The sequence below is a fragment of the Gavialis gangeticus genome, unplaced genomic scaffold, assembly GCF_001723915.1.
Source record: "Gavialis gangeticus isolate Ggan-Ray unplaced genomic scaffold, GavGan_comp1, whole genome shotgun sequence".
NCBI lineage: Eukaryota > Metazoa > Chordata > Crocodylia > Gavialidae > Gavialis > Gavialis gangeticus.
The window spans coordinates 23,465,174-23,486,836 of record NW_017729004.1 but is presented as its reverse complement, the minus strand read 5'-3'; the positions used below and the strand labels follow the sequence as shown (position 1 = coordinate 23,486,836).

Here is a 21,663-nt window from a genome sequence, read left to right as displayed (position 1 = left end):
GCTCTTGGGCAATGCTGCAATCTCTGTCTATTTGCTCAAGATTTTGAAAAGAGTTGAGTCAAATGGAACATTCTTCCTGTTAGTTTCTGACTGACATACTTCAATAGCACTCTTTTTTGTGCAGGCTTCTAGATGTAGACAGACTTTAAAAACAATAATTAAATGCCATATTTTCCTGCAGTTCACTTGGGTTTTATCACCATCATCTAGGCTACTTAAAACCACAGTGGTTACTTGCAAATAATTGTAAGTGTGTATGTGCATGTGTCATTATTAGCAGCAAGTGTAGCTTAAGTTCAGTTAGCAAATGCCTGGTAGGTTCCTGGAAGGGGTAGAAGATGCAAGAAAGCCTAGGTAATTGCAAGGTGTTCCTTGTTCCTAGCTCCATGTGGCTTCTGAGTGTGTGCAGTACATGGGCAACTGTTGCCACCTTAGGGGAGGCGTGTGCTCCCCCAGTGACCAGGGGGAGGGATACCCCTGCAGCCAATCTTGCCATCTGAGGGGGGAAATCCCCCCCCCCCGCCAATCACACTGATCGGGAAGCAGCCACAGCACTACATCTGGCGCTCCTGCCTGCCCCCCTGCGCGAGGGGGGGGCCTGTCTGGGGGAGCATGTGGAATTGTGGTTGATAAAAAGAAACAAAAATCCCCCCAAAAACAAGGACGAGGACGGAAAGGGTTCTCTATGTTTTAGCCCAGTATTGAGGGCACTTGTCCAGGCAGCAGGAGACACAGACCCTTCTCTTGTAGCTAAACCACTGCATCTTTCATTTAGTATTCCTTGGATAGACTGGATAAAGAGCAGTGAGGAAGTTAATGCCCCATTTGGAAGAAAGGGTCAAGACTAGAGCCCAGCAGCCATGTCACTGAGCCATGGTTTCTTTCTCCTGCCCCTGCATATCTCTGCTCCTAGCTGTCTTGGATTCCTGCTGGCATCCTTTCAGTCGTACAACCCTATCCATTCATACTCGTCTAGAGATACTGCAAGAAAGAACTGGCAGGTCTGTCTGTTGTATTCAATATGGTGGTGGCTCCACATGTTCTAAGACAGATCTCAGACTTACCCTGGATTCAGCGAGGACAGTGAAGTAACTGTTAGCTTTACTTATGGCCATCTGTGCTGAAAGTCCTAAGATTACCTAGACATGTCTACACATTCATTAATGCACTTTAGCTAATGTGCATTAAATCTAATACCTCCATTGTGAGGTATTAGAAAAATGCTCATTAGCCTATTTTAATGTGCATTAGCAAAAGAGCATGGTTTTTTGTGATGTTTTAATTTGCATTAAAATAGACTAATACACATTAAAGCACACATGTAGATGCACCCCCCCAACTTTTCCTCAAAAATGTTATTATTGGATCCTCTTGTTTTGTTCTCTGTTTTTTAAAGGGCATTTTTCCCCTCCTACACCCTGGACCACTCTGCTTAAATTCATTTGGCTTAATAAAATTATATGGAAAATTAGGTTGGGACCTGAGCTGAAAAATTCTGCTCTGTGTTTTCCTTCTGTCTTCAGCTTTTGCTTTGAATTAATATAGTAGTAGCCACTGGTTGCTGCAGTTTCAAGTGTACTTTTTGGACTGTAACTGCAAGCTTCTCCAGACTATTTTCCTGGGATCTCTCTTTTAGGAGAAGATTAGCAGTTGAAAAGAATTGACATTGATGGCTTAATACTTCCAAGAATTCTAACAGTATAGATGGCATACTCATGAAAAAATCATGACAAGGAAATATATATAAAGCAAACATAATGCTGTGGAGAGAGAGCATCTCTTGGGGAGCAAGTGTTCCTGCTAGTAAAGGCCATTTAAACAGCATCCCTAGACTTTAAAATCATTACATTGCATTTTAACCTCCTGGCATAGATCCCCTTGATGAAATAAAGGAGCATGCTTTCCCTAATGGAACTGTGAAGAAATGCAGTGTCCTGAAAAAAGAAATGACTTTTTATTGACAAAATTGACAGAACAAATTGGGCACAAGCAGTGGCACTGTCATCAGTGTGCATCGGTTATGAGGCAAAGGAGCCCATTTTCTACGCTGAGACAGCAGCTCAGGCTTTCCCACATAGAAACCTGTATAACCTGAATTATTTCCTACTGGAGGTGTTTTGCATAGGCATGAGAAAAATGAAGCCAGCATAATGGATAAACATGATAGGGTGGTGGAGGAGAGCATGTCTAATTTATGGAATTCCCGCGTTGGGGAAGTTGACTAAAGGCAGGTCATCAGGCAACTTGACTAAGGGAAGGAAAGATGTTTTTTGTTTCCCTCCAAGATACCGTGTGAAAACTACATGCAGTCATTTCTGATTAATTTTTTTTCCTCCTGTTTTGTGATCCATTAGGATGCAGGTAGTCAACAAATAGGTTTCTTGCTTGGAAGCTGTGGCGTTACTGTGGCCTTGACTAGTGATGCGTGCCATAAAGGACTGCCTAAAAGCCCTACAGGGGAGATACCACAGTTTAAAGGTAAGATAATTTTCACTTAAACTGCATCCTGTACAGAAAATCCACATGTATACAGCAAATTTATAGAACATGTCACATTTACTTTTAATGGCCAAAGATAGAAATTAGTCTCAAGATAGGATGTACTAAACTAAGCACTCAAATGTATATACAGTAATATTATCATGTAAAATCCTCTTAGTCTTTCCCAGTAGGATTGTTTCTGTGAATAAAATGAGTAATACTGAGTCAATTATAATACACAGGCATAGAAAACATTTGAAATAAACTTACGTGCAAACGAATTATGTTCATTGGTGCTGTTTTTCCAGCATTAACTCAGGAAAAGTTTTTCTCTGTCTCTATGTGATTGTTTTTCAGGCTGGCCAAAGCTGCTTTGGTTTGTAACAGAATCTAAACATCTTTCTAAACCACCTCGTGACTGGTTCCCACATATCAAGGATGCAAACAATGACACTGCATACATTGAGGTGAGCTAATAAAGATTCATTTTCCTTTTGACCCAGTGTATATGGCACTGTTGGATACCATAAGATAAGCATAATTATCCTTTGGCTGTTTCTAGAAACAAAGAGCATCCTGTTTAGCCTGCTGATAAGTAATCTCATTGTAAATAGAAGTATATACCGAATGCAAAAAGGTTAATGCAATGTTAAATCTGCATAGTTAACTTTCTGTCTCTCTAAACTTCTACAGCAGGGGTTTTCAACCTTTTTGGGTCAGTGTACCCTCAGCAGCCAGTCGAGATGGCAGGAGTCCCCTGGCAGCCAGACAAGTGGGGGGGATGGGGTCCCCCCAGCAGCCCATTGGCGACCGGGGGGGTCCCCCATAGTTGATTGGTGGCTGCCGGGGATGAAAGTGGCGGCAGCAGCACTTGCTGCAGTGTATCCTCTGAGGCCGTTCCAAGTACCCCAGGGGTACACGTACCCCTGGTTGAAAACCCCTGTTCTACAGCATTTGGGATTCTGGTTCAATAATGCTTTAAAGTACAGACTTAACTCAAAACACGCACTTATTTTAAATGTTTTATGGAATCACAACCTTAAATTTTAGTGACAGATACTTTACAAACAAATGAGAGGTACCAGGATGGATACCCACAATTTTATACTTCCAGATGCTTTTTTTCTCTGTGTTTTTTTTTTCATTACAGCTTTCATTAAATATAAACAAAATTGTTGACAGTAAGGGGTTTTTTGTTTTTGGAAGAGCGAGAACTATAAAATATAAATTGATGTGTTCTGGTCTTATCTTTCCTTTATCCTCTTAACACTGTTTTGCCCCAAACACAACAAGCTACGCATCAGGGATGTTAAGGGTGTAAGAGTTGGTAATAAAAGGCAAGAATGCAAAGCCAACAAATAATAAATCAGCTATCAAACTGATGTCTGCTGATATGGCTGGTTAATGATCAGCCATTGGTATTGGCCAAAAAAAATCTTTATCGGTGCACCCCTGGTTTTGCCTCTTTGATTAACATTTTCCCTCCTATTCTGGAGTTCAAATTCCCTCCCCAAAGGCTAAGTTCTGGATAAGAAATCAGCTTATCTTTATGCCTTTGAAATTTCCATGTGTGGTGTTCTGCCTTCTACCTCCTCCCCATTTTTTTGAAATGAGATTTGCTTTGGATTCAATAATGTCAGCATTTCAGTAATCCCAAGTGAAGCTAATGCCCCACTCTGTTAAAAGAAAGTCAGGAGTGTATATTTCCTATCTTTGCACAGCTGCTAATGGAGAGTGGGGTGAAAGGAGCAGTAGATATTCAACCTTGATGAAAACCTTCATCGTGGAAAGAGATGAAAGATTTATTTTGTGTAATGACTATTTTGAATCTTCCCACTATTGCAGCAAATAGTAAGCATGGTGAAGGCTTCATACACAGATCCGGGATTCTCCCTGTGTGCATCTTCTCTCAGTCCCTCCTTTGTTTTCCTTGCTCGTGTTGTCAGTGCAGTTCTGATGCATTTTGATGAGCGTAAGCACCCCCACACGAACGCGTGGAGCAGCCAGCTCCGCAGCAGTCGCACTGGGCAGAGCTGTGTGCAGTTATCCTGTGCTCTGCTTGATGTCAGAAGGTGAAAGTTCAGCTTTATTAAGCTGCCTCAATAATAGAACAGACAGCTGCAGAACAGGCTCAGAAGTATTTTTTCTATTTTTTTAAGTTATTTTCTGCCAAATCTAGCCAGCGTATTAGTCATTAATGACTCCTCATGTTTCAAACTTCTGCTGCTGCCTTTGCCACTGTGACTCAAAGGCACAGCTAGAATTCATATAAATGTAATTCTCCCACCCTTCCCAAGCTCAAGTAGCTGAAGCATTCCTGATACTAATTGTGGCAGGTTTCAGCCAAAAAAAGAGAACCTCTCTGGAGAGGAAAGAAAGTGAGCTTTAATAAAACCTGGTTTAGAACTTCCACTGTAGCTCTCTCCAGCTGTGAAAGCTAAAGTAAATCATGAAATCCACCAGTTGGCTTATATTTCTCCACTTTAAATGCTTTGAATCCAACTGTTGAATAATAGCAGCAGTGCAACTGTTTCATACGAGGGTATGTTGAATCTTCAGTAATAACTCTCTTGCAGTACAAAACCTGCAAAGATGGAAGTGTGCTTGGGGTGACTGTAACACGAATTGCACTGCTGACCCACTGTCAAGCTCTTACACAGGCATGTGGATATACAGAAGGTACAGAACACGCTCCTTTACCTTCCTCCCTAAAACTGAAATCAAATTGTATATTGTCTAACTGAGGTCTTTTTTAATATTTTATGTTAGGGCCATAGTAAATATTTCTCAGAATAAAAGTAAGACTTGAGGCATACAACATGGTTTTAGAACATATTTAACAAAAAGAAAGCATGCTTTAAGTATCTTTTATTAAATATATCAAAGAGAAGGCAAATAATGGTCTAGCCAAAACACAACCTTATTCTGAAAGTTATGCTTTGAGGTCATCATATGGGCCACGCAGAAACTTGTTCTATTTCTATTTGCTAAGTGGGTTTCCCTCGAGTCTGTGCCATGCTCTCAAAAATAAACCATATTTTGTTTTTGTTGGACAGCTGAAACAATTGTGAATGTATTAGATTTCAAGAAGGATGTTGGCTTATGGCATGGAATTCTTACTGTAAGTAATTTATTTCCTTTGTGTGAACTTGTCTACTATGCTTGTTGCCATGATCAACTGGAATGTCCTCAGTTTCTTTTAACAAGTTTGTCTGGATTGAAAGCAGAGAGTTTGAGCCTGCTTTGCTACTTCTCCGTAAGCACAAACACAGGCGTGCTAAGTCACCTCAGTGTGTCATGTACAGTGCATTGTTTGGCACTGTTATTGCCGAGCACAAAATCCATTGCTGCTGTGTCCTTCTAAGACCTGAATTCTGTGTAGCGCCAAATCAAGAGCATCAGTTCTGTGTTATTTCAGTAAGACCTTCAAGTGGAATGGCTATATTCCCACTGATAAGTCCCTCATCCGACAGGACTACTGCTACTAATCCGGAGACTGTTTTGCTGCAGTGGACTCGGCAAGCTGTCTGTTCAGTTCTTGAATATCTTTCAAAGCAAAGGCATGGCAGGTCATTGGTGTGGAGGCCCACGTCTCTGTTTTTAAAGACATTCAAGCGTTCAGTTCAAGTTAAAGTTGCAGCTTATCCTGCTCCCAAATCAGTGGTGAGAATGTCTATTTATGAATAGTGCATACACAAGAATCTCAGGCTGGGAAGGGCTTACTTTTTAGGATTTCAAGGTAACCATTAGACCTTTCCCTGCTGCTGCTCTGCTGCTGTCATCATAAAGAGACAGTGATGATGAAGCTTTTGAGACAAAAACATGTTACTAGTGTTGTCCGGAAGGCATTCATTTAATAAAGCTAAATGTATCATTTACTCTGAAAGCAAATATCCACCAGGGTGGTTTTTTAAATCCTTCTTTACCTTTTTTTTGGCATGGTCTTAATGACTGATCTAAGACTACTTCTTTTTTTTTTTTTTTTTAAACCTACAGTTGCACTACACTGGGAAGAGAAATATTTTCTATGGCCTTAAACCCCCAAACACACAGACAGTGCCATTTGGGAGGCATATCTAAGCTGGGTTGACCAAACATATACCACATATATCCTGTGCTGATATAAGTAAATCTCTGTGCCTTGTAGAAATTTACTTTCAATGATAATGAATGATGTTCAAAACTTCCATTTTTAATGCTTTTATTTATTGATATTGTATGACAAATCACTATGGAAGATGAGTGCTTTGAAACATGAAATCAATTTGCTGCCTCTGGCTTATTTGAATTTCCTGTTGGTGTACTTATCACACCCAGGAGGGCACACAAAGCAACAACAAAGTCTCCCTGTGCCTGAAGAACAGTGTTTGTACCCGAAAGCTTGTAAAGAACAATTTTTTCAACTATTTAGTTGGTCTAATAAAAGATATCACATTTACCCAAAGAGCCGTGTCTGCCTATGCAGCTTGTTGCAAACTTGTTCACAATCTGCTGGGATTGCTCTATTTTATAATGAGCCTAAAAGTCCCTTATTTTTTTTTTCTGTTGCTTTTTAAAGAAAGTGAAGGAGAGAAGAAATGAAGGGAATCTCTTTGGAAATATTTTCAGCATTTCAGATATGTTGATGATTGTAAATTAGAGTCCTTAACTATGTACTTAGTGAGCTGTCTCATAGGGTGACATGATATACATTTTTCCTATACCTAATATTCTTAATTCTTTTTTTAAATATTCTTATTTAATTTCAGAGTGTCATGAACATGATGCATGTTATAAGTATTCCATATTCCTTAATGAAAGTGAATCCACTTTCCTGGATACAGAAAGTCTGCCAGTACAAAGGTAAGGACCAAGAGTACATGTTGGTATATTTTGAGTATCAGATTTGGCAACACTAGTTCTTGAAGCTGTTGACTTGATGCTGTTTACTGTAACATGGTGAATGACTCATTTCCTGATTTTAAAATTTTTTCCACACAGTAGATTAGTAATCTTTTTACTCTTATTTTAGCAAAAGTCGCTTGTGTAAAATCCAGGGACATGCACTGGGCATTAGTGGCACATCGAGATCAAAGAGATATCAACCTCTCCTCACTACGTATGCTAATAGTGGCCGATGGCGCAAATCCTTGTAAGTGATGCCTGTAAAATAAAACAGGAAATGAGTATCTTATTCTTTGTTTCATATCTGACATTTCAGACTTCAGTCACATTAGCAAAAAAATGTTTCACAAAAGTTTGAGGCTGCTGCAAACTATATGAAGTTTATGGAAACAGTAATTAATTTTGGATTTTTTAAACCTACTTTTCTTTAGCTAATCTTGAAGCAAACTTAATATTCCACATAATGTAAGTTGCAGTAAATCCAGTTTTGTTTAACATGACAGCCATATGTAAAGAAAAGTAAATAATCTTAAACTGTAGAAAAGAGCAGAAGGTTTGCTTCTTTTCAATGGCTTTGGAGTGTAGAAGCAGGGAAAATAAACCTGAGGAGTTCAGGTGGCACCCTTGCCCTCTGCTCTCCCAACTTTTTCAGTAACCCCTTCCTCTCTCCTTACTATGAGACCCTGCTTTCTTGAGCACATGGAAGTGAGGGGCAAATTTGAAAACACTGGCTTAGTACTGTGGGTACCCATAGACTTAGTTCATCGAGAATTGACTCATTTGACCTTTTTTGAAACTGCTGCAAGTTTTACCACAGATAGTCCATAAACACACTTTTAAGCAGCACTTTTGTACTCACTTATATACGGTACAAACTATGCATGTTATTAGTCCACAGCCAGAAGGCTCATGATTGACCATATAGTTCATTTGGGTTGGACCCCAGTAGAGCCAACAGCATTTCAAGCCATGGTGACCCCATAGCTCAGCAGTGCTCTGTATGTGTGTGTACTCCAAATACCCAGCACAAGGATCCATGTTCTAATTAGCCCCCACTCATGACTGGAACCACGTGTTCATCATGAGTCCTGGGATCCTCAAAAACATGTATGCGGATGTGGTACAGGGCAACCTGGTCCAGCTTTACCTTGGGAGGGCAGAGCCATGCTAATCATATATGACAGGCTGAGAGAGCGGGACAGAAGGATTCTGGTTGAGCTTTTGGGGGCTCCACTTGGTGATGTTCACCAGGCATTTAAGGCTGGTAAAAAAAAAAACTGGAATCACTGGAAATGGAAAAAAGGTACAGCTCTGCTGTGGTAGTAAAAAGGAAGTAAAAATGTATTCTGCGCAGTGGCTTACCGTAACTTAGAAAAAGAGCCGGCACTGGGGGGGACTGAGCGCAATGGGGACTACCATCTATCTTATTTAGATGGGCTACACTAATCTATCATTGTAGTGGATTCCCATCAGTATATTCACCTAATATGAACCATGCATTTTATTGTCATGCTCCCTGTTGGCTGCATTTAATCAACTTCATAGTTGGTTTCTATTACTGAGCCCATGCTGCTTTTGTCAGGAGTTTAATGATAGACGGTATATTTAATAAAGTTTCCTTGTATGTGAATGTGAGACAAGGGGCTTTCTTCCCCATGCTAATTGTGGGATGGGGTAGAACTGTACCATATTCAGGTAAATACAGTAATCTTTTCCTAGGTGCCTTAGATAATTTCTAAATGTTTTGACATGAAAAACCTACATACTTGAACAAAGGTGCTTGACGTGTCAATAGCATTGCTTCAGAAATGAGATTTTTCTTTTGGTGTTTTTTCTCTTCAGGGTCAATTTCTTCCTGTGATGCATTTCTCAACGTCTTCCAAAGTAAAGGCCTAAGACAGGAGGTCATTTGTCCATGTGCTAGTTCACCAGAAGCTCTCACCGTGGCTATTCGAAGGTACGGTGTTGAACAAATTAAAATAGTATTCAGAACTTTCAGTTTCAAAACAAAGAAATGAAAGATCATATTCATTCAAGATCAATGCTGCATAGTTAGTTTCTACAAAATGGGTACATTTTATATCTATCTTTATTTGTATAACGATAAGACATGTAGAATTTACTGCACAGTAATTCATTTTAGAGAAGAACAACAGTTACCAATTTCATAATATGATTTTAATGTAAAATTAAACAGACCAATAGTTAAAATTCAGCTCTGGTAAAATACTGTGGGACAACTCAAGTTTATTAAAATGAGCTAAATGAAATGTAACAGGAAAGGGGGGAAATCGTGGGATTCTAGGACTCAACAGGTACATCTACGCGAGATGTTTACTGCAATTTATTAGCTGACTAATTAGCTCTTCAGTAAAGAGTCAACCTGTACACATGCAGCCCTGTTAGGCCTCAAGAAACTAATTAACTCCGTTGCAGGATGATACTTCTAAATACAAGTACTATCCTGAAGCCAGGTTCTTTATTGCACAGCCATGTATGTGTAGACACTGATGGGGCTGGCTTGGTTATGAGAGTGCTTCAGTGCAGGGCACCCTCATGCCCCAGCCAGCTTCTCCTCAGCGTGTTGAGCCAGGTCAGAGCATCCCTGAGCTGGCTGGTTGACCCCCCCGACCCCTGTCTCCCAGGCTCCCTACCAGCCAGGGCTGCTCTGATCTGGCTCAACAAGCTGTGCTCCCAGGAAAGCTGCTAAACCCTTGTATTTATGATTGTGAAGAGAGTGGCAGCCAACCCTGAATTTTGTGACACATTATAATCTGGAGTGTAGAAAAATACTGTTAGTAATAAATGAACAGTTAGTATTAAATGAACAGTTATTTAACCAGAAACTAAAGCTATGAAATGTAGCTGAAAGGTGAAAAAAATAATTTCTTATACATAATTCTGGTCAAGTTGTTTGTGCAACTCTGTCTGAAGAAATATCTCCAGTTCACACCAGCCCTTAAGGTTAAACAAATGCTTAAGTTTAAGTGCAAGTCATTTTACTATAATCAGTGAATGAAAAGCCAAGTAAAACCTGATTAAAATACAAGGTTTATGTTTTTAAACAAAAGGGACGTTGGTGCTTTTGCACATATGATCTTTTAATTCAAAGATCTCAAACTGCTTTACCAATTTTTAATATAAACAAACTTGCACACTGTGAAGTAAGAGGTGTCTCTTATCCCCATTTCATAGATAGGAAAACTGAGGTACAGATATGGTAAGTAACATGCACAAGTTCAGTTAGTCTGTAATATAGGTGGAAATACAACATTTACCTTGTTGTTTTTGTGTCTTAATGACAAAACTTCTCCTCTTTCCTCTAATGACCCTCTGTTCTTAGAAATGTCTAGTGTGGTAATGCAGTTCAGGATATTGTTTGTCAGGTAAAAAGCCTTCATATCTTGGAATCGGGCTACTTGAATTCCCTCTTCTCTTGATTGCTTAGTAGAGATACACGTTGGAGAGGCTTGTGGTTGCATAGCAAGAGCTACTACTAAACTGTATTCCAGAATAATCAAATCTGGATGCACTAAGTAAAATAAGGGGAAATGTATGCAGGATTATGAATCAGCCTTTGGCCTGTTAATTGTGTGAGGAAAAATGTGTATTAATTAGGCATTTGATTTTCATCTTTAGCATTCTATGAACAATGTGTGTGCAGTTAGGAGGGGAAGGGTGAGAGAAAGTTGATCAATAATGTGGTTGAGAGACTACATTAAATGATGGGACCATTATTCATCATAGCTGCTTGTTTACTAGTCTCCATTTGTTATGCTCTAATGCATTTTCAAGCATGCCCATAGCCCTTTTTGTTGACAGTGTCACTTGAGAAATATGCCTCATAATGCCTATTAATTGAAATTTATGGTACCAATCACTACAAGTCTTACATGACCCTGATTGCCTGGGGCCCATCTAGTATTTCAAGCACGGCAGAGGAGATATGTCATATAATAAGAATATTATCTTTTAACGTAAGCTTGTGTTATGATGGATTACATAGCAAAACTGCAAAAACTTCAGATGAATATTGGCTCTTTCATTGATTTTGAAAACAGCTTGCGTCTGTCTGCATTACAAAGGAGCATTATTCTTAACCAAATCAGCATCATGTTATCCTCAGTTTTGCATTTTAGTACATAATATGGTATGAGTTTCTAGCCAGCCATAGAAACCCTAGCACTTCATTCTGAAATCAGTAACTTGTGTAAGTCAAAGTTAGCTTGTTCAAGCTGCAGACGGTATACGTAATATTAGAATCGCTAATACAAAAGTACTGAAACAAGCTGACGGAACACCCTATTGCCTGTGTTATAGAATCACATAATATTTGTGGGTGTGTTCAGATGTGCATAGACTTTTGGTTTCCCAGGGACAAGAAGCAGCAGCACACCTTGCACCGCTTCTTGTCCCTGGGAATGCCCGTGCCATGCGTGCTTTGGCGCACAGCAAGTTACCCCAGCAGCCTTACCTGGGGGCTTCCCGGGGCTGGCTGGCAGTGGAGTAGAGCCTGGCTGGCAGCGGAGTGGGCTCTGGGTTGGACGGCTCCGCTCTTCAGCAGCACATGCTGGCTGAGTGTGCATTGCTCTGGGTTTTTTTCCACGGGTTTTTTCGACACCTGGATATGTTTGCAGCACCCTGTACCACACAACCACAATCATCTGGACATGCTCTGTGGTGAATTTAGGCAAATCAAGGAATTGCCATTCACAGAGCCTTAAATTCATGTAACGTGCAGGAGTTATTGTCACATAAAAATTTAGTATGGAAAGATAGTTGTATTTTAACATAATTGTGTCGTGGTGTGTCTGCCTGTCTATATATAGCCTAAATGTAGAAACTGAGTGTAAAAAACCCTAGAGTCCTTAATATCTTTCACTCTTTTCACTCCCTCACCTTTTCCCTTGTATCTGTGAAATGGGGCTAACTCCTCTCATTGACAGGACTGAATTAAGGTTTGTAAAACTCTGAAGATTAAACAAGTTGCAGTGTGTAAATACTATGTATTACCCTAATTTCTATAGCAGTGCATTATTGGATAGGCACTGAAATTGAAAGGTGATGTATTGCGTTACCAATAGTGACTGGAGACAAAGATTAGGTCAGATGTAAAAGCAAAGATTAAGGTGGTAAAGAATAAATCCAAATTAAATCTGAAATATACTATTATTAAATGTGAACATAAATACTTGGTATTTGTTATGGTATTCCACTGTGAATAGGAAAATACTAGCATTTGCCTGTTTAAAATATCCTGTCTCTTAAAATTATAAACAATTGTTCCAGGCCAACAGATGACAGCAATCAGCCCCCTGGCAGAGGAGTATTGTCCATGCACGGTCTTACCTATGGAGTAATTCGAGTGGATTCTGAAGAAAAGCTTTCTGTTTTAACTGTGCAAGACGTTGGCTTGGTGATGCCAGGAGGTAGGAATCAGAACTGGATTCTCTGAAATGTGCTTTGTGGAACATATGAACCTTTTTCATTTATCACACTGTTCAGTGACTGCAAATACCATACTTTCCAAAGAAACAAGAAACACTTGCATAAGAATATGGGTGTTTTAATACATGACAAAACACGAAGAAACATCTTCTCTTCTGTGTTGACTCTGCTGCTTCTTCCACTCATTAGTAACAGCTGTCGTTTTAAATGATTTACTCTGTTTTGCTCATGAAGAAATACTGATTTGTTACCATTAGATAGCTGAGCCAAAAAACACAAATACTTGAACCCTAAGTTCAGAGTTTAGAACATTGTTATACATAGCTGTAACCCAGGTCATGCTGAAGTACTGTAGATTATAAAATAAGATACTGTAAAATATAAAAAAGCTCCTTGCCAAAGACTTGCAAAATGTTTCCCTAAGCTCCTGTGCCGAGGCACAACTGCATTATTATAAAAAAAGATAAATGTTTTTAGACTATGGTAGTGATAAATTCAGACTAAAGGCAGAACGTCTAAAGATGACATCTAGATTTAACTTCTAAATTGATTTTATACAACTGCTGCGCAGATTGGAAAAGGCTAATTTTTTTAGTTTTTCTTTATAGAACTGCTAAATTATATACCAAATAAACTCTCAGTTTCACATTTACAAGTGAAGCAAGTTAAGATTTTTTTTTTCTAATAACCATAATATAAAATAATTATCTAGACATATCAGATTGTACTGGATTATGTAGGCTGATCCAGTTTAAAGCGAGTTATTGTATTATGATTACCTTTACAGTAAATGAAAAAGCAGTTTCCAGGACTTTTACACTTGCACATATAAAGACATTCTGGTCTGCTTCTCTCTTCCCTCTGTCACCCTGGCTTCCTTCCAATTGCAAAGCTTATGTTCTTGACAGGTTCCTACTCCAGGGTAAGCTGCTAAAAGGCATACCTGATCTTAATCTGATGCTTATGACTGGAAAGAGCAGAAATTCAACAGGATCTTTATTGCAGTGATATGATGCATCAGCCTGTCACAACATCAACTGACTTGCTGGGTGACCTTCCTGTTGCCAGTTTTCCTGCTTCCTTTGGTGTCCTTCTGCTCCAACATAATTTAACTCAGAAGAGAACATAGCCGTCCAGATTCTCCCCCTCCCTGCCAGTTGCTCGCTGGACTCTGCTGCTCCAGAACACTGCCCCTTCGCAACCCTCACACTGTGTTGCAGGGAACCGTAGGCTGGCCATGGACAGTCTGGGTCAGCCCATCAGGGCTGCCCTATGCACTGCTGCCATCTCTCGCCAGGCAGACTTGGGAAGCCTATAAAGTATGCTGAAATGTGTGCACAGGGCAACCTCCCTGCCCGCCTGCCCCCCTGCCCCCCCAGCTGCACAGTTGTCAGCACTGAAGTTCTCCACTCTTCAGGGCATCAGCATTTGAATGTCTGTGTATGTGACTTTGGGTTTCTCTACCTGGAGAGCAAATCTGGGAGAATTCTCCCAGGCTATTTGAGTGTGTGTACACATTAACTGGCATACTAGACCATTAAGCAGAAAAAACTTACTTTTTGCATGGGTTTTGATGAAAGCTAAACTTCATGGCTTTATGTTTGTTGTACAATGTAATTATCATCAAGCACCCCGACTAAAATAGTTCATTTTACAGTGACCACAGTAAATAGATTTTTCAGTATGATACAGGGTGCAGTCACGTTTTACAAAGGTATCACAAAAGCAAGGGAATCAGGCCAAATTCAGTTTTGTTTTTCAGACTAGATTTATATAAAGTTCCTGACACTTTTGTACTATAAATATTAATTTATCTTTGATGTAAAATGTCTTTGTTTCACAAACATTGTTTGTTTGGCAGTCACATCTACATGCACTTTATGCATTGAAGTTTCTAGATCATAGATTCTTCCCCTCACTTTACTTTGTCCTGTAGTTGTTTTTTTATAAAATATTTGAAAGTATTTTGCTTTTTCTTCAGCCATAATGTGTTCAGTGAAGCCAGATGGAATTCCTCAGCTCTGTAAAACAGATGAAATAGGGGAACTTTGTGTATGTGCAATTGCAACAGGTACATCATATTATGGACTCTCGGGCATGACCAAAAACACTTTTGAGGTGAGTCTAAGGAAAGGTACAATATAGAATCCTTTCTTTTTAGCACTCTTTATCTTCAGAAGATATTTTTGGAGATCCACGTTCACACTAATAATGTTTTTTTTTTCTATTAGTGATGCCAGTTTTGGAAGGCTTAGGGAGATACAGTGATGCAATCTATAGTGGAGCTCAGTTTCACGTAGTACCTTATAAATCTTTAGAAAGTCACAGTCCCAGAACTAAAGAGGTTGCAATCTGATGTTGAAGCAACAAGCAGAGGTAACAATTGATGCAAGGCAAGTGGGAGGGAGAGGCAAAGTTCAATAGGCAAATTCTGTGTTCGGCTTGATGGTTAATGTGTACACTTTGAAAGCTGTTTCATATGTGTAGCTTAAAGCCACTGCCAACAATCTCACAACTAGTCAACGTTAGAAGATTGCTTTTCTGCAAATATCCTTGCAGATGTACATCTTAAAGAGATTTAATGGTAGAAAGCATCCTGGCTTACCACTATTGCCTTGTTCCTAATTGCTCTTTTGCTGTTTATGTTTAAAATGCCTAGAGCAGGCCTGTCCAGTTTCTAAGTGACTGGGACCCAAACACCTTGCAGGCAACACTAGTGGGGGCCACACTCCCCCAGGCTGCAAAAGGGCAAGCCATGCCTCCCCCCAGCCATGCAGATGCTCCCCACACTACTGCACCATGCAGATGCCCCATCCTCCCCTACTGCACCTGTGTCCCATCCCCTGCCCCACTCCACTGCACCATACACCTGTGTTTCTTCCTTCTCCCTGCTGCTGCACCTCCAGCCTGTGTGGCCCTGGGCTCACCTTCAGTTCCCTGGGCCCTACTGCCCCGTCCCTGGTCACAATTAAACCCCTCACAGGCCGAATGTGGACCATGGGCTGTCAGTTAGACAGTGCTGGCCTAAAGTATCATTTTTTGAATTTGTAGACTCCACTTTGTTGTTTTGTGTACTGCATTTTTATAATGAGGATTGGTCCATTGATTGCTCCATAGGGACTGTCTGTTTTTCAGATTAAACTTAAATTGAGGCCAGTATGAAAAGGTTACCAGACAGAGAAGTACAGAGAAAAACTGAACTGAAATGTTTTAAATGAGAAACTTATGGTGAATTGTTCTTCTCGGTCAGTGTTGGAGGGAAAGATTAGGAACAAATACATTTGCCCTTCCTTTAACAAGTACTCTTTCTAATCTAAAGAGTGTTAACATGTTCTTCGTAATGGTAGTCGTAATATTCTCCTATTAACGTGTAGTTCTGAGCATCAGACATAATATACATTGAATAATTTACGGAGATGGGGAAAATAGTTCTCAATCATGCTCTACAGTAATGATTTGGAATGTGTTGGATGACTTTTTGAAGTGCCGAAAGAGCAATGAGTGCTAGCTGATATAGATGGTAATCCAACATTTGAGTTTTCTAAAGCAGGATTATGCTTGGACTCATTTTGGAGGCAGAACTTACGGTATCAATATAATTGAATCATAAATGGTTATGTCCAGATGAGAGTAAGTGAGGTTCCAATTCAACAAGGCATTTAAGCATAATATTAGGTACACAAACAGTCTGCTGATTCAGTGGGGCTATTCATTCTGAAAGTTAAGCACATTCTCAAAAACCTTGCTGAATGATGGCTCTTAAAAAAAAATGTGTCCTTTCACACGACACCTAGCTAAGAGCCTGTTCTCTACTTTTAGGGCTGCATCACAGTGCCTGATGCAAAAGTAGTGACTCTTCAATGAGAGTCACCTGTGTGCATCAGAGAACAGTACATGACCTTTCTTCTGTTATATGAGTCTTGAAGGACAAGATACAGAAGTGGTCCGTCAGCTTGGAATTACTGTAGATTGTTTGCATTTGCTCCACTTCGGACTTATGGAAAAGCATGGGTATGTCTAGACTGCGCAACGCAGTGCTGCATAGGGATACCCGAATGAGCTCTACATGAGATAGTGGGATACTGGAAGGAGTATTGCTGTGTTAATTATAGAAGCAGGGTAAATTTGCCCAGACAAAACACTTACGTGATTGTACCATGTCCTACAGGTGAGCTAGCTTGGGTAGCTCTGTGCAGCTCTCTATTGTACAGCATAAACATAGAGGATAAGGCAATAATGTATGAAGCATTTAACTTGTATAAAATGTATTGGTTTTAAAAACCATCACTGCACAGTGTATTAAAAAGACTCTACTACTTTTGGTGGTTTTAAAAAATGTATTATTGTAATAGGGAAGGACATCCCCAAAAACAATTAGTCTCTTAATTGCTCTTTATTAGTAACCTAAATTTACTTCTATTCCACAAAAAAATGTTGTTATTAATTTGGTTTTTGCATTGTATGTTATTTATGGAGCTGAAGCCACAGAACGTGTGCTAAACCAAGGCCTGGCACTGCTATTACCTTCCTACATCACACTTTTCCCTCCACATGAGTCCTTGTCGCAAGTTTTTATGGTGATAAATAGAGAGCATCATGGTGCTCATCTTGACAAACAAGTTTTTCCTGAGTGAGATGATCACTCCAAGTCCTGTTGAAACCAAAGGTGCTCTCTGAGCACTTAGGATTGTGTTCTCTAAGGACTGTATTTCTGTGTTTTACAGGTATTTCCTATGACCAGTTCAGGAGCTCCTATAAGTGAATACCCTTTTATAAGGACTGGATTACTAGGATTCATAGGACCAGGTGGGCTTGTCTTTGTTATCGGCAAAATGGATGGCCTAATGGTTGTCAGTGGAAGAAGACACAATGCTGATGACATTGTAGCAACTGCACTCGCAGTGGAACCAATGAAATTTGTCTACAGGGGAAGGTTTGCTTCATTTTTCTTTTCTTTTAAATAGAAATCTCTGTTTTGCTTAGAGCAGGTCTAATTGTCCTAGTCTTTAAAATGCTTGAGACGGCCAGTAACCCACAAGATTCTGTGTACGGTTTACATGGTACAAATGGCTAGAATAAAGAGAAACTATTGCAGACTCTTCCTGAATAAATAAGGCCACATCCAAAACAGGATTTCAGCAGGCTTTAAGCAATTAGATCCAAAACTGCTTTTCAAAAGCCTTTGCTTTGCAACTGCCAAATCTGGGAGGCACCTAAGAATTTAACTTTAAAGTCCCCTAGGTTTGTGCAGTTCTGCTTCTGTATATTTACACAACTGCCCTGGCTAAGGACCGGGAGCCTGTGGTTAGGCTACTCTCCATGGAGTTAGGGGGAGATGGTTTTGAAATCCGTGAAGCTAAAGAGGACATAAAATCCAGGTCTCCCCCTTCTTGGATGGGCACTCTAACCATTTAATGACTCTAGGTCATTAAATAAATGGTGGCAAGTGAAACTACCTCCTCCTTTATTGGCTGCACTTCAGAGAAATGGGTGAGCCCTTTTAAAGAGTGGATTCAGGAACTTGCCATCAGGAGAGACTCCTACACTATGCTCTTTGTGTGGATAGAAATGCCTCCCTGCTTCAGGCACCTTAGCTCCAGAGTTGGGAAGTTCAGATTAAACCATTTTCTCCTGGCTTCTAAACAACTGAATTCACTGTACACACCTTTTGGCTTGCCCCTTTTGAGGTATCTGTCTCTGTCCATATCTGTAAAGAGAGCCTAGGCACCTAATTTTGGTTTTTGCTTTCTGTGCTGGGGACCAGGCACCTTTTAAAATATACAGCTGCTTGCGATGTTAACCCCACCTCCCCCCAAAAAACAAAAAACAAAACCCACCACACACTCCCACACTGAGTCCAGCACATACCCAGAAAAGGCAGCACATTAGTTGGACCCAGCTTGCCTGATATCTTTACAAATTGGGCACTTTATTAGGGCTTTTTTGGCACTTTTATGTAATACCGGATTGAATCAGCTATTAGATAAAAGCACCAAAAAGCCCTGCTGAAGCGCCCAGTCTATACATACACTGCAGACCAGGGTCGAAGTAATACACTGCTGCTTCTGGTAAAGCATGGTTTTATTTTGGGGTTTTTTTTAATGTCTGCAAGCAGCCATCATGTAAATACTGCACACCTTAGAAGACGATGGGTTATACATACCTGTGTGGGTAAGATCCCATAGAGTCTTCTAAGGTGTTCAGTGTTTAAATTTTGGGCCACTGCAAAATTGCACATTGTGAATGTCTTGCACATTGCAAAAGATATTCAAGCCCAACTTACTTACTTCATATGTCACCCTCTAAAAAGGATTGTTTTAATTTGTGCATGTGTAAGAAGTTATGGAATCTTCTCCAGTGATCAGAGCTAATGTTTAGAAAGCATTAGCTTGCAGCACTTTGTTCCAAACTTCAAACAATTACTACATTACTAGGGCCCTAAATAATCATAGCCTTCATTTATCTTTGAAAAGATGAAGGCTAATGAAGCAAAGACCAGTTGGAACACTCCTTGAAAAATAAAAGGAAAAGAAAATAATTTACTGCTATTTCATGTCTTTGCAGTAGCTTTTCTCCAAAATCAGTTGATTTAACAGCTATTGCAGGGTTTCATGTAACAGGGGCTTTTTGTGTTTTGCTAGAACAAATTGTACATAAAGCTCCATTCTCTGAATAAGAAGAAGCAAATAACAGGGACAAAAAGTTAAGAATAATCTTTTCTGCAGCTTCTGATACCCTTACCCAGTACCCTTTTTTCCTGTTCTACAGAATAGCAGTGTTTTCAGTGAGTGTACTCCATGATGAGAGGATAGTTATTGTTGCTGAACAAAGGCCAGATTCTACAGAGGAAGATAGTTTTCAGTGGATGAGTAGAGTTCTCCAGGTAATGCTCCCAGTTTTTCGTATTTGATATTTCTTTTGTTGCTCTGCCAGTCATTATGGAGAAAGTAACTTGACATTTGTGCTCTGAGTACGTGAGTATGCAGCTGTATGGGTGTGTCTGATGAATGCAAGGTCATATTCCTTTGAATAGTGGTGGTCACGTGAGCTGCACGTGTTGTGTGCCTCTTTGTGCCGCTGTGTGAGAGCAATTAGAAGAAGGATGGAGGAGCTGAAACCCACCTCTTATTCCCCTGGGCAACCAAATGGAATACAGCAAATGCCCAACCAGCTAATTTTCTTAAACCTCAAAACGGTTTCTTTTGATCAAATCTGTGAAGTAATATTATTCCTCAAACTTTCTTTATATGGACATCCCAAAAGAGGAAGAAAAGCACTGGGGGATCTTCCTGTACCACCGGGCACAGAATTTCCTACTTCAGGACACACTCAAGCCTTCAGGGCTAAAACTATGCTCATCCTCTGACAAGATTTGGTCATATTTGATGTCTTTCCCACTTAGGGGACCATCCTGATAGATACTATTTGTATGCACTCTTTTCATTCAGAACCCATGGTCTCAGCAGGCACTGGAAACTTTATCTTGCAAAACCTCAAAAGCCTCAGCACCGATGGCACAGTTGCCTGACATTAGTCCCAGTGCTAATGTCTCAGTCAAGAAAATTGTTACCCATCTGTACACAAAGAGAAGGTTCACAGGTAGAGCCCAAATACAGCTCTGCATGCAGAGGGCATTATTTTACCACTTACGTTGCCAATGAGAGAACAGCAAAAAAAAATTAGGGATCTTCCATTTCTTTGGCTAACTCAACTTCCTCTCAGAAGGCTTCATTGTCTAGTATATTCCACTGCAGTGAAGTTCACGTCTCCTTTGATATCTTTCCATTAATTCCCCTGATCCCTAGAGTGATTTCTGAATTCAGGAGACAGTCATAATCATTATTAGAGCTGCATTCTGGACTGACTGATCAGTTGTAAGTGTTCATCCAGCTCAGACAGTTCAGACAGCAGTACTCTTAGATACTTCATCCAGACTTTCAGTTCCCCCACCTGATGATAGTCTGGATATTGTCTGATTATGTGCCATGGACAGGGCTGCCTAGACAATTCCAAGAGCTCCTGATAACAGAGCAGGAAGAGGTCTACCAAAAACAATACTGTCAGAAGAGAGAGCCAAGATCTGCAAAATGGTCATTTGAAGCAACCTGCTGCTGATTTGTTTGGCCAGGCATTTGCAATTAGACTTCTCTACATAACAGCAGATGCTGAGCACCATAACCATTAGACTAATACTCCTCAGCACACACCCAAAATGCGTATTTCTTGCTACATACTTTTACTGGGATCCAGGCTGCCATCTACTCAAAAAAGAAAGAATGATTAGCTACCTACCTGACAGCAACCACGACTCATCAAAGTGATGATGTAAGTGGGGATCCAGTGACACCCTCCATCACTGAGTCCTCAGCTAGGATAGAACTAGTGTATGAGCTGAGAGGTAACTAATGGAGAGCCACAGCATCTGTATCCTTTACACCCTCCAGCAGGGACTCAGGGAGGCAAAAGGTGGACACATAGCCCCAGCAGTTGCCGCTGTTCAAAACACTCCAGTCTCACTCATATATAGCACATGTGTACCTACACTGGGATCCACAAGGACTACAAACTTCTCAACTCATGTTTATGGTGGAGCAGCTACTCCAGGGGTGGGCAAAATGCAGCCCGCGGGCTGGATGCGGCCTGCCAGGCCATTCTATGTGGCCCACGGGGCCCCTAAAAAAATTAGAAAATTAATATTAATCTGCCCTGGGCTGCCTGTCATGCGGCCCTCAATGGCTTGCCAAAACCCAGTAAGTGGCCCTCTGCCCAAAATAATTGCCCACCCCTGAGCTACTCTTTCTGTTCAGTACATTCTAAGATCAAAAATAGGAAAAGGGAAAGCTGTATATC

General features: G+C 40.3%; 1 protein-coding gene across 1 annotated transcript in view; it reads left to right on the top strand.

Annotated features, from left to right (window-relative positions):
• The window catches only part of DIP2C (disco interacting protein 2 homolog C), a 227,463-nt gene that overhangs the window by 100,738 nt on the left and 105,062 nt on the right, over positions 1–21,663 (top strand). Inside the window, exons 11-21 of the mRNA XM_019508168.1 lie at positions 2,355–2,478; positions 2,839–2,948; positions 5,058–5,160; positions 5,538–5,602; positions 7,230–7,323; positions 7,493–7,612; positions 9,208–9,322; positions 12,655–12,794; positions 14,795–14,931; positions 17,538–17,746; positions 19,582–19,696. Coding sequence (XP_019363713.1) covers positions 2,355–2,478; positions 2,839–2,948; positions 5,058–5,160; positions 5,538–5,602; positions 7,230–7,323; positions 7,493–7,612; positions 9,208–9,322; positions 12,655–12,794; positions 14,795–14,931; positions 17,538–17,746; positions 19,582–19,696 — 1,332 coding nt within the window. The remainder of the gene's footprint in view (positions 1–2,354; positions 2,479–2,838; positions 2,949–5,057; positions 5,161–5,537; positions 5,603–7,229; positions 7,324–7,492; positions 7,613–9,207; positions 9,323–12,654; positions 12,795–14,794; positions 14,932–17,537; positions 17,747–19,581; positions 19,697–21,663) is intronic.